This window comes from Ranitomeya variabilis, chromosome 2 (genome assembly GCF_051348905.1).
Source record: "Ranitomeya variabilis isolate aRanVar5 chromosome 2, aRanVar5.hap1, whole genome shotgun sequence".
Classification (NCBI taxonomy): Eukaryota; Metazoa; Chordata; class Amphibia; order Anura; family Dendrobatidae; genus Ranitomeya; species Ranitomeya variabilis.
Window position 1 is genome coordinate 642,717,823 of NC_135233.1, and position 16,752 is coordinate 642,734,574.

A 16,752-nucleotide genomic window follows, 5' to 3' on the forward strand; every position below is an offset into this window, starting at 1 on the left:
TCTATATAGCAGATATACTGACTTGCTATGAGCGCTGACCACTGGGTGGCGCTCACAGCAAGCTGGCACTGACAACGATAGAGGAGACCTCAGGTTGTCATGCCAACACACCGTTGACCCGTGATCACAAAAATTTATTCCTTGGAACTTTCGGAGACATGTTGTCAGAAGTTTATAGAATAAATGAACAATTTACATTTTACTCAAAAATATACCTATAAGGCCGGCGTCACACATGCGAGTTTTACGGACGTAAGAGCGCAGAAACTACGTCCGTAAAACTCGCATAACATACGGCACAATTATTCTCAATGGGGCTGCTCCTATCAGTCCGTAATCCGTAATATACGGCTTTCTACGGCCGTACAAAATCGCAGCATGCTGCGTTTGTCAGCGTATTGCGGAAAAAAATCGCCAATGAAAGTCTATGGGGGCGAGAAAAATACGGATTCCACACGGACCAGCAGTGTGACTTGCGAGAAATACGCAGCGGTGTTAGTGAAAAGTCGGTAATTCAATTGCCGGCTTTTCATTTCTCCTGCACAAACCCGACAGGATATGAGACATGGTTTACATACAGTAAACCATCTCATATCCCCATTTGTTTTGCATATTCCACACTACTAATGTTAGTAGTGTGTATGTGCAAAATTTCAGTGCTGTAGCTGCTAAAATAAAGGGTTAAATGGCGGAAAAAATTGGCGTGGGCTCCCGCGCAATTTTCTCCGCCAGAATGGTAAAGCCAGTGACTGAGGGCAGATATTAATAGCCAGGAGAGGGTCCATGGTTATTGGCCCCCCCGTGGCTAAAAACATCTGCCCCCAGCCACCCCAGAAAAGGCACATCTGGAAGATGAACCTATTCTGGCACTTGGCCACTCTCTTCCCACTCCCTGTAGCAGTGGGATGTGGGGTAATGAAGGGTTCATGCCACCTTGCTATTGTAAGGTGACATTAAGCCAGATTAATAATGGAGAGGCGTCAATTATGACACCTATCCATTATTAATCCAATTGTTTGAAAGGGTTAAAAAACACACACACACGATTTAAAAGTATTTTAATGAAATAAACACAGCGGTTGTTTTAATAATTTATTGCTCTCTCAATCCATTTGCAGGCCCTCGCTTGGCAAAATAATAAACGCACAAGATACATACCTTCAGATGACCTATCACGTCCCACGAGGTAATCCATCTGAAGGGGTTAACTAATATTACAGGCACGAGCTGCGATAAACCACTCGCTCGTGCCTGTAATCCCCCGGGTGCTGAAAGGAAAGCTGGATCTGTACTTACATTGAGTCGCGGTGATGCGCCCCTGCTGGATGTTCTCATGAACTGCAGCCTGGAAACTTTTTCCCACGCTCCAGGTCATATGAGGACATCCACCAGGGGGCGCATCACCGCGACTGAAGGAAATGTAGGTCAATGACCTACATTTCCTTCATTCCCCGGGGAATTACAAGCACGAGCACACAGCTGCTTTAGCAGGGCTCCTGCCAGTAAAATAATTAACCCCTTCAGATGGATTACCTCGTGGGACGTGACGGTTCAGCTGAGGGTATGTATCTTGTGCGTTTATTATTTTGCCAAGCGAGGGCCTGCAAATGGATTGAGAGAGCAATAAATTATTAAAACAACCGCTGTGTTTATTTCATTAAAATACTTTTAAATCATGTGTGTGTGTGTTTTTTAACCCTTTCAAACAATTGGATTAATAATGGATAGGTGTCATAATTGACGCCTCTCCATTATTAATCTGGCTTAATGTCACCTTACAATAGCAAGGTGGCATTAACCCTTCATTACCCCATATCCCACCGCTACACGGGAGTGGGAAGAGAGTGGCCAAGTGCCAGAATAGGCGCATCTTCCAGATGTGCCTTTTCTGGGGTGGCTGGGGGCAGATGTTTTTAGCCACGGGGGGCCAATAACCATGGACCCTCTCCTGGCTATTAATATCTGCCCTCAGTCACTGGCTTTACCACTCTGGCGGAGAAAATTGCGCGGGAGCCCACGCCAATTTTTTCCGCCATTTAACCCTTTATTTTAGCAGCTACAGCGCTGAAATTTTGCACATATACACTACTAACATTAGTAGTCTGGAATATGCAAAAAAAATGGGGATATGAGATGGTTTACTGTATGTAAACCATGTCTCATATCCTGTCGGGTTTGTGCAGGAGAAATGAAAAGCCGGCAATTGAATTACCGGCTGTTCACAGATATCGCGCTGAATGAAATATAAATACAGAATATATATATATGTGTCTCAATGACATATATATATATATATATATATATATATATATACTGTATATATGTTTTCCCGAACATTTGAGCACATAAATCCATTAGATGTCGGTTTTGCAAGCCTGCGCGAAAATCTCGCAGTACGGATGCCATACGGATTACATACGGAGGATGCCATGCGCAAAATACGCTGACACACCCTGACTACGGATCAATATTTTGGGAACATTTCTCCGTATTACGGCCGTAGTACGGACGTATAATACGTGGCGTATTGTCTTACGCCAAGTGTGACGCCGGCCTAAAGAGAAAATCAGATAAACTGAACATTTAAATGCTGCTGTCAGAGTTTGACAGTGGCATTTAACTGGTTAATAGCCGCGGGAGGATCGCGATATCACCCGCGGCTATTGCAGGCACATGATAGCTGACATGTCCCTGGAAAGATGTGGGCTCCGGCGGTGAGGGAGGGAGGCATACCGACATCGACGTACTATTACGCCCGATGTCGGTAAGGGGTTAAAGATCATTTTATGTTCAACTTGCTTAACTGTTCACAATAACAGTAATTCTGACCAGGGGTGCCCAAACTTTTACATGCCAGTATATAGGTCTGGCAAAAATTAAGAGACAACTGCGATCCTCCCACGGTTATTAACCAGTTAAATGCCGCTGTCAAACTCTGACAGCGGCATTTAAATGTTCAGTTTATCTGATTTTCTCTTTATAGGTATATTTTTGAGTAAAATGTAAATTGTTCATTTATTCTATAAACTTCTGACAACATGTCTCCAAAAGTTCCAAGGAATAAATTTTCTAATTTTTTTTTGACAAAGAAAAATGGTTAAAAAAAAAAGTGCTTTCAGACCTCAAACAATGCAAAGAAAACAAGTTCATAATCATTTAGAAACAACAAAACTAATGTTTTAACTTAGGAAGAGTTCAGAAATCAATATTTTGTGGAATAACCATGATTTTTAATCACAGCTTTCATGCTTCTTGGCATGCTTTCCACCAGTCTTCCACACTGCTTCTGGCGTCAAAACTTAAGCAGTTCTTTGTTTGATGCCTTGTGATGTTCCATCATCCTCTTGATTACATTCCAGAGGTTTTCAATGGGGTTCAGGTCTGGAGATTGGGCTGCCCATGATGGGGTTTTGATGTGGTGGTCTCTTAATTTTTGGCAGAGCTGTATATGGTGATAACCTCCAAGTAACCTTCAGCTTTACTAGAACAGCCAATTTGGTAGTTTACACCTCTGTAAACCTTTACTTCAACCATTTGAAGACTATGTAATACAGTGTTATCAGGATGCAAACATTTTTTACAAGCAAGTAGAAGGGTAAATGATAGATAATTTTGTAGCGCTTTGTTCAGTAACTTAATTTAGAACATTGCATACCTTAACTTTCACAAGCCGTTTTGTTGCCTTTATTTTGGCTTCGCAAAATGCACCTCTGTATTTAGCACTCACATCTGTGCCCACCGACAGGAAAGGAGGTTGATCCAAAGACTGTTAGGAGACAATATTATTTATAATTTAGTAATAACCTTTTTATAACTGTTTACAATATGCTGTAAGAATATATATATATATATATATATATATATATATATATATATATATATATATATATATATATATATATATTGCAGTGCTGATTCATTCCCATCAATAAGTACCGTAATTGTCGCCAGTTCATACCAACAGCTATGCAAGTTATGTATCCAGTCAAATAACAACTTGTATATCATAATTTTTCTGGTTTTAGCATATTGTTAATATAATATGAGCTATACAATAAAATTTTAATGTCATCAATATTTTTTTTATTGTTTAAAAATAAAGAAGTGACCTCCATGTTATAGCCATATGCATTATAGTCATCTGGGCATGTTATAGTAACCTAGGCATTTAATATTGAAATGTTATAGTCACAGCAAAATCAGACAGGGATGAATGCACTGAACAAAAAAAAAATAATACAAACATACCAAAAGAAAATAATGATCAGTAGTGGTGTAGCGTGGGTCGGCCAAAGGTGCGGTTGCTCCAGGCACCAAAGTCTACAGTGGTGCAAAAATATGCCCTTCCGGCGCCACTTCCACTGTCAAGTGACCACTGCCAGCAAGTGCCATTTCTCTTCTAGAAGCAGCATAGTGAGTGCCTGCTCAGAGTTGTTTATAATGATTTCTGAAAAAAAAATGGCAGGCGCGGTTATGCACACTAAGATCTGCTGGCAGGCACCCAGCAACAGCAGAGATTTTTCCTAGTGGTTCATTTTGATCACTGTGATAGACCCTATCACAGTGACGAAAAGCCAATAATAAATAATAAAAATAAATAAATAAATAAAGTAGGTCATCTCCCTCGTGTCATCCCCTTAGTCAGATTATTTTTTTTTTATTTTATAATTTTGATTTCTTTCATTCTTTGCTGTCAATGTTGGGGTTAGGGTTGAGATTGGGGTTAGGGTTGGGCGTGGTATGGGTTGGGCTAGGGTTAACGTTGGGGTTAGGGTTTTTGCAAAAGTAAAAAAAAAAAAAAGATGATGAAATAACTAGTGATGAGTGCAAGTGCTCGCTCCAGCACCCACAATACTTGGTGCACACCAGAGCACTCCGATGTAAAGTCGAGTCGCAAGCACTTGTGCTCAACACTAATGACGACACAATCAATATGACGACCTAATGTTATCAAATTCTGTGTAGCACCTATGCGTTAAAAATCTTCACTACACCCCTAGATAAAATCAGTGAGGGGTGTAGTTTCCAAAATGGGGTCACTTATGGGGGTTTGCAGTCTTTATGCACATCAGGGGCTCTCCAAATGAGACACAGTGTCTGCCATGGATTCCAGCAGTTTTTGCATATAAAAAGTCAAACGGTGCTCCTTCCCATCCCAGCCCTGCCGTGTGCCCAAACAGTAGTTTTCCCAATCACACGGGGTACTGGCGTACTCTGGAGAAATTGCACAACAAATTTTGGGGTCCATTTTCTATCCTTGTGAAAGAAAAAAAAATGGGGGCTAAAACTAAATTTGTGAAAAAAAGTAAAATATTCATTTTTCCTTCCACATTCCGTTAATTTCTGTGAAGTACCTGAAAGTGGTTTTGAGCACCTTGAGGGGTGCAGTTGTTAGAATGGTGTCACTTTTGTTTTTTCTGTCATATACATCCCTGAAAGTCACTTCAAATGTGATGTGGTCACTAAAAAAAGGTTTTGTAAATTTTGTTGGAAAATTGAGAAATTGCTGATCAAATTTGAACTCTTCTAACTCCCTAACAAAAAAACTTATGTTTCAAAAATTGTGCTGATGCAAAGTAGACATGTGAGAAATGTTATCTATTAATTATTTTGTGTAGTAAAACTATCTGATTTAAGTGCTTAATAATTTAAAGTTTGAAAATTGCAAAATGTTCAAATTTTTTTGAAAATGTTTTCTGTTTTCATAAATATACACAAATCATATCGACCAAAATTTACTACTTACATGAATTACAATAATGAAAAAAACATTCTCAGAATCAGTGGGATGCGTTGAAGCGTTCCAGAGTTATTACCTCATTAAATGATACTGGTCGGATTTAAAAAATTTGGCCTGGTCATTAAGGTCAAAATTAGCTCTGTCACTAAGGAGTTAAAACCCTATTACTCCTAGTTTATCTATTTCATAAACAAATGACATATATTACAGTATATGAGAATACTTTACTTTTATCTTCAAGGTGTCTTGTATTTTTGCCTATTTGTATATTTTTGTCCATTAAGGTTTTAACTGTCTCATTCAGATGTATGGTTTTTATGTTCTATCCATGTTCTGCTATTTCTGTATCATTATAGTCTATGGGTCTGTTCACATGCCCGGGTCTTTTTGCGGACCGAGTAGTCAGCAAAACATCAATGAGACATGTCTGTTCTTGATCTCAGTCACTGATCAAAATCATTACCCATTCAAATCTATGAGTCCATGAAAATCATGGACAGCACACAGATGGCATCAATATGAAGCTCCATGGCGTGGCCACTCATTTAAATTCTTCTTCCCACCTGCTAGTTTTCCATGTATCTTCTCTGGCTTTATGAAACCACAGCAATCATTCAAACACGGGGGTAGGATGGAGATGGAGGGGCAACAAGCAGGTGGGAAGATAAATGTGTCGCATAATTTGTTATGCAATTTCTCTCAAACACAGTGATACCCCATATGTGATGAAAAACTAATGTGTGGGAATATGGCAAAACTTGGAAAGCAAAGAGCGATATTTAATTTTTGGAAAGCAAATTTGGACACAGTGTTGCATTTGCAGAGCCCCTGAGGTGTCAAAAAAGCAGAAACATCCACAAGTTATTCCATTTGGCAAAGTAAAACCCACAATTGACCATATAGTGTAAAGGTCCTCCTGAGGGAAACAAAAGCCTGGAGAAGAGTAGCCAAGGAGAAATTAATACATCTTTATTAGAGAAATACAAGCAAGATTTAACATGTATTAAAGGGGAGAATGTCAAAACAGAAGGTTGAGGCCACACAAAGACCACAATTATAAACAAAAAATAGCAGCTATTCACCACACACAAAGGATGGTTATGTTAATAAATAGATAAGCATAATCAGTTCCAAGCTTAGGATCACTCAAAAAGAACTCCACTATAGCGCTTTTCGCAAAGAGCTTCTTCTGAAGCGTATTTAAGAAAAAGTTTTTTCGTCGCCATGTTCTAAGAGCTGTAACTTTAAGTTTTTTGGCGAACAGAGCTCTATAAAGTCTTCTTTTTTGTGCAACAAGCAGGAGACTTTATACCATTTTGGGGTACCGTATTTTTCGGACTATAAGATGCACCGGACTATAAGGCGCACCCAGGTTTTAGAGGTGGAAAATAGGGAAAAAAATATTTGAAGCAAACAAAATGTGGTAAAATATTTAATAATATAAATAACATACTATTATATGTGGTATTATTATATATAATAGTATGTTATTATGTTGGAAGCTGCGGAACCAGTGTGGTGTCTGTGAAGTACGATATGAAGACGCTGGAGGGTGAGTATAAGGGCTAATTTCCACATGCGAGGCACACGTCCGTATCTCGCATGTGGAAACCAAGCTCTGGCGCCAGCACTTTGGAGCGGAGCTGTGCAGCTCCATGTGTTCCTATGCGGCCGCACGCTCCGCTCTGGAGTGCCGGCTCCACAGCTTGGTTTCCACATGCGAGATACGGACGTGTGCCTCGCATGTGGAAATGAGCCCTAAGAATGGGTGCACAGGGCTTATAGTGAAAGCACCACTCCAGCACTGCAAAATAACACTGGAGTGCTGCTTTAAAATCCCATGGGAGAACTATAACTCCCAGCATGTCCTGCAGATCCTATGACATGCTGGGAGTTATAGTTCACCAAAGGAGTGGCAGAGTGCTTTATTGTGTTTTATAAAGACTGACCTCTTAATTGTGGCAGCCAGCCACACTGTGGTGAGGTAAAAGCTGGAGCATCCCATGGCTGCACACACACAGAGCCCTCCCTGTTGTTGTTGCCTTTCCACAGTGCAGGACATAAGAGGAAGCTGCAGATTCTAGGTGGGAGTCTGAAGGACCTGTGATGATGTCAGAAGAGGGAGGGCTCTGAGCTGCCATGTGATGCTCCAGCCCGCCCACTTCTGACATCACACAGGTCCTCCTTGTGCACCACAGACAGCTCAGCGTCCAGCACAGGCAGGTAGGCAGCGATCTCCTGGCCCCTGCTGCTGCCTCCTCCCCCGGACACACAGATTCTCCCCGGAATCAGTGCTGGGGAAACTGTGTGTCCCTGCTTAAGTGCAGCATTCATTTGCTGCTCCCGGCTCACCGCTCAGCTGATCGGTGGGCGGGGAGCAGCTAATAAATATTTACTGCACTTAATCAGCGGGGCCATGTGCTTTCCCCAGCAGCTGATTCCGGGCAGCGGGGACATCCTGAAGTGGGATAACAGTGCGATCCCACTCGCTGCTGCCCCCCTCCCCACATGCTATATCCATACTATAAGACGCACCCACACTTTGCTCCCAAATTTGGAGGAAAATAAGTGCGTCTTATAGTCCGAAAAATACAGTATATATACTTTTTTTGATCAATTCTAATTCAGATTTTTCAGATGCAGAATGAACAAAAAACAGCAATTAATTTTGCGTCGTACATGCTGTAAAAGTGATAAGAACCTATTTTTTGTTCTTCAGGTTAGTACGATTACAGCGATGCCAGATTTATATCATTTTTATCTTTTTAATCAGCGACAGGCACAGTCCGGCCGCGAATTGGCGCGGGATTTAAACATCGCAACATACATATTCTAGAATACCCGATGCGTTAGAATTGGGCCACCATCTAGTATTTTATAAAAATGTATTTGTTTTTACATCTCCATATTGAGAGCTGTAACTTTTTTTTTTTTGCCAAGTTAGACATATAAGGGTTTGTTTTTTATGGAAATATTTTATGTTTTCATTTATACCTTTTTTTTTAACATATTACTTTTTCATCGCTTTTTATTCAACTTTTTGTGTGTCAGTATGATGAAACAGCGACATTTTTGGTAAGTTTTTCATTATTTTTCTGTGGTTTTGCTTTACACAATAAATAATATGACAGCTTTATAATTGAGGTCATTCCAGATGTAACAAAACCAATTATGTGTACTTTTTAATTTTACCACAAAGACTGTGTTTTTAGTGGCGAAACAGGTTTTCGTGATTTGTGTGCATTTTTATGGGGGTTTTTTTCAACTTGTTTGTAATTTCTCACTTACTCACACTCAGTACTTGTGTACTGCAGTGCCTGAGACTTGTCAGTTCTTCACTGACAGAGCCTGTTAGACCCTACTTATAGCAGGGGCTACAGGCCACTGTTCTGTGGGGTTATCAGTTGACCTTGGGGTGCCATGACAACTATTGGCACCCGCCATACGATACACTGGGGCCAACAATGTTAAGAGGTATTTAAACCACCTTATAATCACTTAGATGTTGCTGTCGAGATTGACAGTGGCATTTAAGGGGTTGATCAGTTGATGCCACAGGGTGTCAGCTGTCATGTATATGGCCAGTGGGATTTTCACCTGCTGGGGGCCACTGTTTACTTATTTCTCATCGCCATTGATAAAACACTGATGGTAAAATCTGAAACACTGACCAAGTTATTATGCAAGTGAGATTCAAAACACTGATGAATAATGGTTAATAAAATCATAAAAGTCTGAATAAGGCCTAAAAAGTGAAGTTTTGCTGCATAGGATTTGTTGTTACATTTCTGATAATGCTATTATATACTATAACTATATAAATGAGACTGTCAATCTATAGTGTACCTAAAGTTTTTCTTTCTCAACATTAGTGTTTGAACATTCTCATTTCCATTCAGACCTGTGCAGTGTGATCTTGCAGACACTCCCTTCCATCCATCCCCTTTTCTGTACCAACCAAAATTCAGCATGTGAGCAGATGAATGACAATATACAGTGAGCAAAATAAGTATTTGACACAGTGTATATTTTGTAAGTTTTCCCACCCTCAAAGAATAGAGAGGTCTGTAATTTTTGGATGATTTTTACATACCGTAATTACTTTGCAATTTATTCCATGAAATAAGTAAGTGATGCAATACAAAAACAAAACTTAATATATGGTACAGAAACCTTTGTTTGCAATTATAGAGATCACACATTTCATGCAGTTTGCACACACTGCAGCAGGGATTTTGGCCCACTTCTCCATACAGATCTTCTCCAGATCTTTCAGGCTTCAGGGCTGTCATTGGGCAACATTGAGTTTCAGCTCCATCCACAAATTTTCTATTGGGTTCAGGTCTGGAGACTGTCTAGGCAACTCCATGATCTTAAAATGCTACTTACAAAGCCACCCCTTAGTTGGCCTGGCTGTGTATTTCGGGTCATTGTCATGCTGGAAAACCCAGCCATGACCCATCTTCAATGCTCTTACTGAGAGGAGGTTGTTGGCCAATATCACATGATACATGACCCCAACCATCTTCCCTTCAATAGTCGTTCTGTCCGATTTGAAGAAAAAAAAACCAAAGTATGATGATTCCCCACCATGCTTTATGATTGGGAAGGTGTTCTTGGGGTTGTGCTCATCCTTTTTCTTCCTCCAAACATGACTAGTGGAGTTTCTACCTAAAAGTTCTATTTTGGTCTCATCTGACCACATGACCTTCTCCCATTGTTCCTCTGGATCATCCAGATGGTCACTGGTGAACTTCAAACAGGCCTGGACATGTGCTGAAGTGAGTAGGGGGATCTTGCATGCCCTGCAGGATTTTAATCCATGACAGCATAGTGTGTTGCTAACAATAATGTTTGAGACTGTGGACCCTACTCTCTTCAGGTCATTGACCAGGTCCCCTCATGTAGTTCTAGGCTGATTCATGACCTTTCTCACAATCATTCTTACTCCATGAGGTGAGATCTTGCATGGAGCCATAGACGGAGGAAGCTTGATGGTCATCTTGTGTTTCTTCCATTTTCTAATAATTGTGCCAACAGTTGTTGCCTTCCCACCAAGCTGCTTACCTATTGTCCTGTGGCCCATCTCAGCCTTGTGAAGGTCTGCAATTTTATCCACGGTGTCCTTACACAGCTCTTTGGTCTTGTCTATGGTGTAGAGGTTGGGAGTGTCATTGATTGCGTGGACAGGTGTCTTTTATACAGGTGACAAGTTCAAACAAGTGTAATTAATACAGCTAATAAGTGCAGAATAGTAGGGCTTCTTATAGAAAAACTAACAGGTATGCAATCAAATACTTAAAAATTATACAATTTAATTTTTGTTTTTTTATTTTTAGATTCTGTATCTCAAAGTTGAAGTGTACCTGCGATAAAAACTACAGACCTCTTCATTCTCTACAGGAGGGAAAACTTGAACAAAATCGGCAGTGTATCAAATACTTATTTTCCCCACTGTAACTACAAAATCAGACTTCAGAGGGTTTCTTTGTAGTCTCTTATCGTGTAGACCATAGGAGTTGTTATGGTCAATTTGTTGAAAATTAATGTCAAATCCAGGTAGATCAAATTTGTGTGATTTTCATTAGGACAGCTTAGATTGTGAGTAGGGTGTATGTGTAAACTGAGGACCAAGGTGGGCTTCCCATAATACAGCGAAGCAGTGAAAAGGAAACCAGTAAACACTAAACTTGTGAAATTAACTTTTACTGTTAATCTTAGACCGATTACGCTCCCACCAACCAACAACATGTAATAGGTTAATTCACACACACACCTGGTCAAAACTGACCACTGTGCTGCATCACTCAGTAGACACAGAAATGTTGACTACGTTACTATAATTTACTTAGTTGTGCACCAGCCTAGTGCGGCTAACTGAAAAACTGGTACAATGAAATGAATGCCAGGAGTGGCCTATTGGTGATGCAGCACAGCAGCTTACAAATTTAAAACGACTCTAAACCAACTAGGTAGAACCCAGATATTGATTTATACACCATCGTGTTCACTTTAACTCATTAACCCCCTGTTGGGTGTTAAGTTCCCACCTTTGCATGCGGGGAATCTCGAACCATCTCCGCTGCGGTCAACCATTCTTCTCCAGCCGCAGCGGAGTCTGCTCAGCGGAGACGACAGTCCCTGCGTCTTGCTCAGTCTCACTCTGTGCATAGGGTTACTGCTGCTTTTCCAGCTTCTGCCATTGAAGCCAGTGCTGGGCAGCGGCGAGCAGACGCTTTTGGGACTAAGTCCTGCTTTTCCCCTTCTGAGCATGCCCAGGGCAGGATCTCCCATTGGGGATCAAGGGTCACATGCTCAGATACTGCAGCAGATCCCATTGGTCCTCCAGGAAGGTCCTGAAGGTGCTCAACTTCTGTTGCAGCTGCCCATTGGTCCTTCTGGGAAGGTCCTGTACATGCTGCAGCTATAAAATGTTCGCATGACCGCACGGCCATGCGCTAGTGTACATTTCTATATGTTGATGAGCGCAAGTCGTCCTTAAATATCCCATCCCTATTGTATGACTGCTCACGTAAGGTGGATGATTGATATCTAGCGCCCGACTTAGCCATCAGCGCAAAACATCGTCTATTGCTGTGACCGCCAGTGCGGCACCGTGCGCTTTCACAGCGCTTTCCTGACCCAAGCCTGGATGGTTAGTGGCATCCGCCAGTGCGGCACCGTACGCACTCTCGTGCATCTTTATTAATATTATTTCTTTCTCTCTGACACCCCAGTTGCGGTGTCGAGCGCAAGAGGTCTATATGAACTCAAATCCTGTGTCTTGGGATTGAGTTCTGGGACTCCTTGCTTGCGCTCTTGGTGTGGTACCGCGGCCCTGTGACGAAACAGGGTTTGCTTCCTCCACACAGGGTGAAGTAAACCCGTGTGTGTATCCACATTGTACCGCCATATAGTCCGTCATTACTTAGCAGCAGGTTCCATCTCTGCACGGTGGACCCCGGGCTGCGAACGCACCTTACTCTATTTTTCTAATTATTTGGGCACTCCGCTAGCCCTAACATTACACTAGCGCCAGGGTCTGGCTAGTAATGATGGACAAACAGCAATCCTTGCTGTATATCCAGCAGCTGGAGGGTAGGTTGGCAGCTCTCAAGCGCACAACCTCAGCTGTGGATGTAACTGCAGTTGCTGTTCAGGCTGCTAGCGTGGCTGCAGCAACCTTGTCCACTGCCACCCCTGTACCGACTATCTCGCCTCCGCCTGCCAGAAAAATTTTCTGGTGATAGTAAGTCTTGTAGGGGTTTCGTGAGTCAGTGCTCTATACATCTCGAGCTTCTGACCTTTCGTTTCCCTACAGAGCGGGCTAAGGTGGGGTTTATTGTGTCTCTCCTGTCGGACAGGGCGTTGGAGTGGGCTACGCCGCTGTGGGAGCGTGGCGATCATGTGGTGCAGAGTGCTTCGTTGTTCCTGAGCACTCTGAAACAGGTCTTTTTAGGACCTCGTGTCACCCATGATATGGCGCTCCAACTGTTGGCATTGACTCAGGGCTCGTCCGTGGTCAGCTATTTTGCCGTCCACTTCCGCACCCTAGCATCTGAGCTGGAGTGGTCGAAAAAAGCCCTTATTCTGATATTTTGGAGGGGGCTGGCTGACCACGTGAAGGACGCCCTGGCCAGTAGGGAGATTCCCGCCACACTGGAGGAGTTAATAGCAGTGTGCACTCGTATTGACCTCCGTTTTCACGAGCGGAGGTTAGAGCGAGCCCAGTGTAGGCAGAGGTTTCGGCTGGCTCCCACCTTCGCCAAACCTTTGGAATCTCCAGTCCAGGCCCCTGAGTCACATGAGGCCATGGAAGTGTCACGAGTGGGATCTAAGTCCCGGACCGCTCGTGCACTCCAGATTTGTCATGTTTGCCAGCAGTCAGGACATCTTGCCACCAGATGTCCCCAGCGGTCGAGGAAACATCAGCGTCTAGTGGTAGTAGGTGGAGGTACACTAGACACGGCGACGTTTGCCTCCAAATTGTCCTTTAAGGGGACAATTACAATAGGCTCATTCACTCACTCGGTAGAGCTCTACGTGGATTCTGGAGCAGAGGGCAATTTTATGTCTTCTGCCTTCGCCCGACGTCACGCAATACCCCTGGTAATGCTAGCTCAAAAAGGAACTGTACGAGTGGTGAATGGGTCAGCACTGCCCTCACAGATAACACACCAGACCATCCCTTTCACTCTGTCCATGTCGCCATCTCATCAGGAGATTATATCTCTGCTCGTCATTCCGAGGGAATTGATGAGATCCTGTTAGGGATGCCTTGGCTACGCTATCACTCTCCTCATATCGAGAGGTCCACAGGCAGAATTTTAGGATGGGGTGAATCTTGTGGGGGTAGATGTCAGAGGGAGAGCATTCAGGTTGCTACTACTGAGGTACCCGCAGATTTATCCTCTCTTCCCAAGCAATATTGGCCCTATGCGGACGTGTTCTCCAAAAGGGCTGCGGAGACCCTTCCGCCTCACCGTCCCTATGACTGCCCTATTGACCTCTTGCCTGGTGCTGAGCCTCCCCGGAGTCGAATCTATCCTTTGTCTCTCCCAGAAACGAAGGCAATGTCACAGTATATCCGAGAGAATCTGGCAAGAGGATTCATTAGGAAGTCAGTGTCACCTGCAGGGGCTGGGTTCTTCTTCGTACAGAAGAAGAGTGGAGAACTACATCCATGCATAGACTACAGGGGTCTTAATGCTATCACCGTTAAAAATAAGTACGCACTACCCCTGATATCTGAGCTTTTTGATAGGCTACGGGGAGCAAGGTTATTTACTAAATTAGATCTGCGGGGTGCTTACAACCTGATTCGCATCCGTGAGGGGAACGAATGGAAGACGGCTTTTAACACCAGGGATGGGCACTATGAATATCTAGTGATGCCCTTCGGGCTCTGTAATGCCCCAGCCGTTTTCCAAGACTTTGTAAACGACATCTTCCGGGATATGCTTTCCACCTCGGTCGTAGTTTATCTGGATGATATTCTCATCTACTCTCCAGATATAGACTCCCACCAGAGAGATGTTTGCAAGGTCTTTGACCTCCTACGGGCTAACTCCCTCTATGTCAAGTCGGAGAAGTGTGTGTTTGAGCAGGAATCCTTGCCTTTCCTTGGCTATATCATCTCTGCCCAGGGATTGGCTATGGATCCTGCCAAGCTACAGGCTGTGATGGACTGGCAGGAACCCCATTCTCTCAAAGCAGTGCAGCGCTTTATGGGGTTCATTAATTACTATCGCCAGTTCATTCCCCACTTCTCAACTTTGGTAACTCCCTTGGTTGCCCTCACCAAGAAGGGGGCAAATCCCAAGTTGTGGTCGGAGGAGGTCTCCAAGGCCTTTCTCTCGATTAAGTCACACTTCGCTAGCGCTCCCATCCTACATCGCCCCGATGTAGATAGGCCATTTATTATGGAGGTGAATGCCTCATCCGTTGGTGCTGGAGCAGTCCTCTTCCAAAAGGATGCTCAAGGTCGGAAGCATCCTTGCTTCTTCTTCCCTAAGACCTTTTCACCAGCGGAGAGGAATTATTCCATCGGGGACAGGGAGTTGCTAGCTATGAAGTTGGCTTTCTCAGAGTGGAGACATCTTCTGGAGGGAGCTCGCTTTCCCTTCCAGGTGTTCACAGACCACAAGAACTTGGTGTATTTACAGACAGCCCAGCGGCTAAATTCTCGTCAGGCTAGATGGTCCCTGTTTTTCTCCTGGTTCCATTTCACCCTCCATTTTCTTTCCGGGGAGAAGAACGTTCGTGCCGACGCTCTCTCTCGCTCTGTAGTGTCATCAGAGGAGGAGGAGCCTCGGCTTATTGTCCCTTCAGAGAGCCTGAGAACTGTGGCTCCGGTTTCGCTAGAGTCTGTGCCCCCAGGCAAGACTTTCGTTCCATCTAATTTGCGACCGGAGGTTCTCTCTTGGGCTCACTCGTCCAGGGTGGGTGGACATTTTGGGACCAAGAGGACATCTGAGCTCTTGGTGAGGACGTACTGGTGGCCGCATATGGCTCGTGACGTCGCAATCTATGTTTGGGCGTGTGTCTCCTGCGCCAAGAACAAGTCTCCTCGGCAACGGCCAGCTGGGTTGCTTTACCCCCTGCCGGTGGCGAACAGGCCCTGGGAGATGGTCGGGATGGACTTTGTGGTGGGCTTACCCAAGTCTCGTAGCTGCACCATTATCTGGGTGATCACCGAACATTTTTCCAAAATTCTTCCACGGCTGCCTTCTGCACGGGCTCTGGCTGCGTTATTCATCAAACATATCTTTCGCCTACACGGCATGCCGGACAAAATTGTCAGTGACCGGGGTCTCCAGTTTGCGTCTCGATTCTGGAGAGAGCTTTGTCGTCTACTCAGTATTGAGTTGAATCTCTTTTCGGCATATCATCCCGAGATGAATGGGTTGGTAGAGAGGGCCAACCAGACTCTGGTCACATATTTACGACATTTTGTTTCTGCCAGGCAGGATGACTGGGCATCCTTGCTACCGTGGGCAGAGTTTGCGCTTAACAACGCCGTAGCTGACTCCACTGGTCAGACTCCATTCCTCCTAAATTACGGCCAGCATCCGCATGTCCCTGTGCCCATGCCGGTGTCTTCCACTGACTCCAGGGTGGCAGACTGGGCTGTGGAGGCATGGGACATTTGGGACTGCATTCAGGATGCCATTCGGGCCTCCAAGGAGAGAATGAGGTCCTCCGCCGATGCTCATCGGCGCCCCGCTCCGACCTTTGCTCCTGGCGACTTAGTGTGGCTCTCCGCCCGTAACATCAGGCTGCGTGTTGAGTCCACTAAGTTTGCACCTCGCTACTTGGGTCCCTTCAAGTTCCACGAACAGATTAACCCTGTGGTCTACCGTCTGGCCCTTCCTCCACGCCTGGGTATCACCGACACCTTTCATGTGTCCCTCTTGAAGCCCATATACTTGTCCCGGTTTTCCAAGTCATCTGCCGGGACATCGGGTTCGTCTACGGACGATTACGAGGTGCATGCTATTTTGGGGTGCAAG

At 43.9% G+C, this 16,752-nt stretch overlaps 1 protein-coding gene across 1 annotated transcript in view; it reads right to left on the reverse strand.

Moving 5' to 3' along the window:
- ARID4B (AT-rich interaction domain 4B) overlaps positions 1–16,752 on the reverse strand; it is a 367,662-nt gene that overhangs the window by 282,340 nt on the left and 68,570 nt on the right. The window contains exon 3 of the mRNA XM_077289130.1: positions 3,656–3,766. Within this exon, the coding sequence (XP_077145245.1) occupies positions 3,656–3,766 (111 nt within the window). The remainder of the gene's footprint in view (positions 1–3,655; positions 3,767–16,752) is intronic.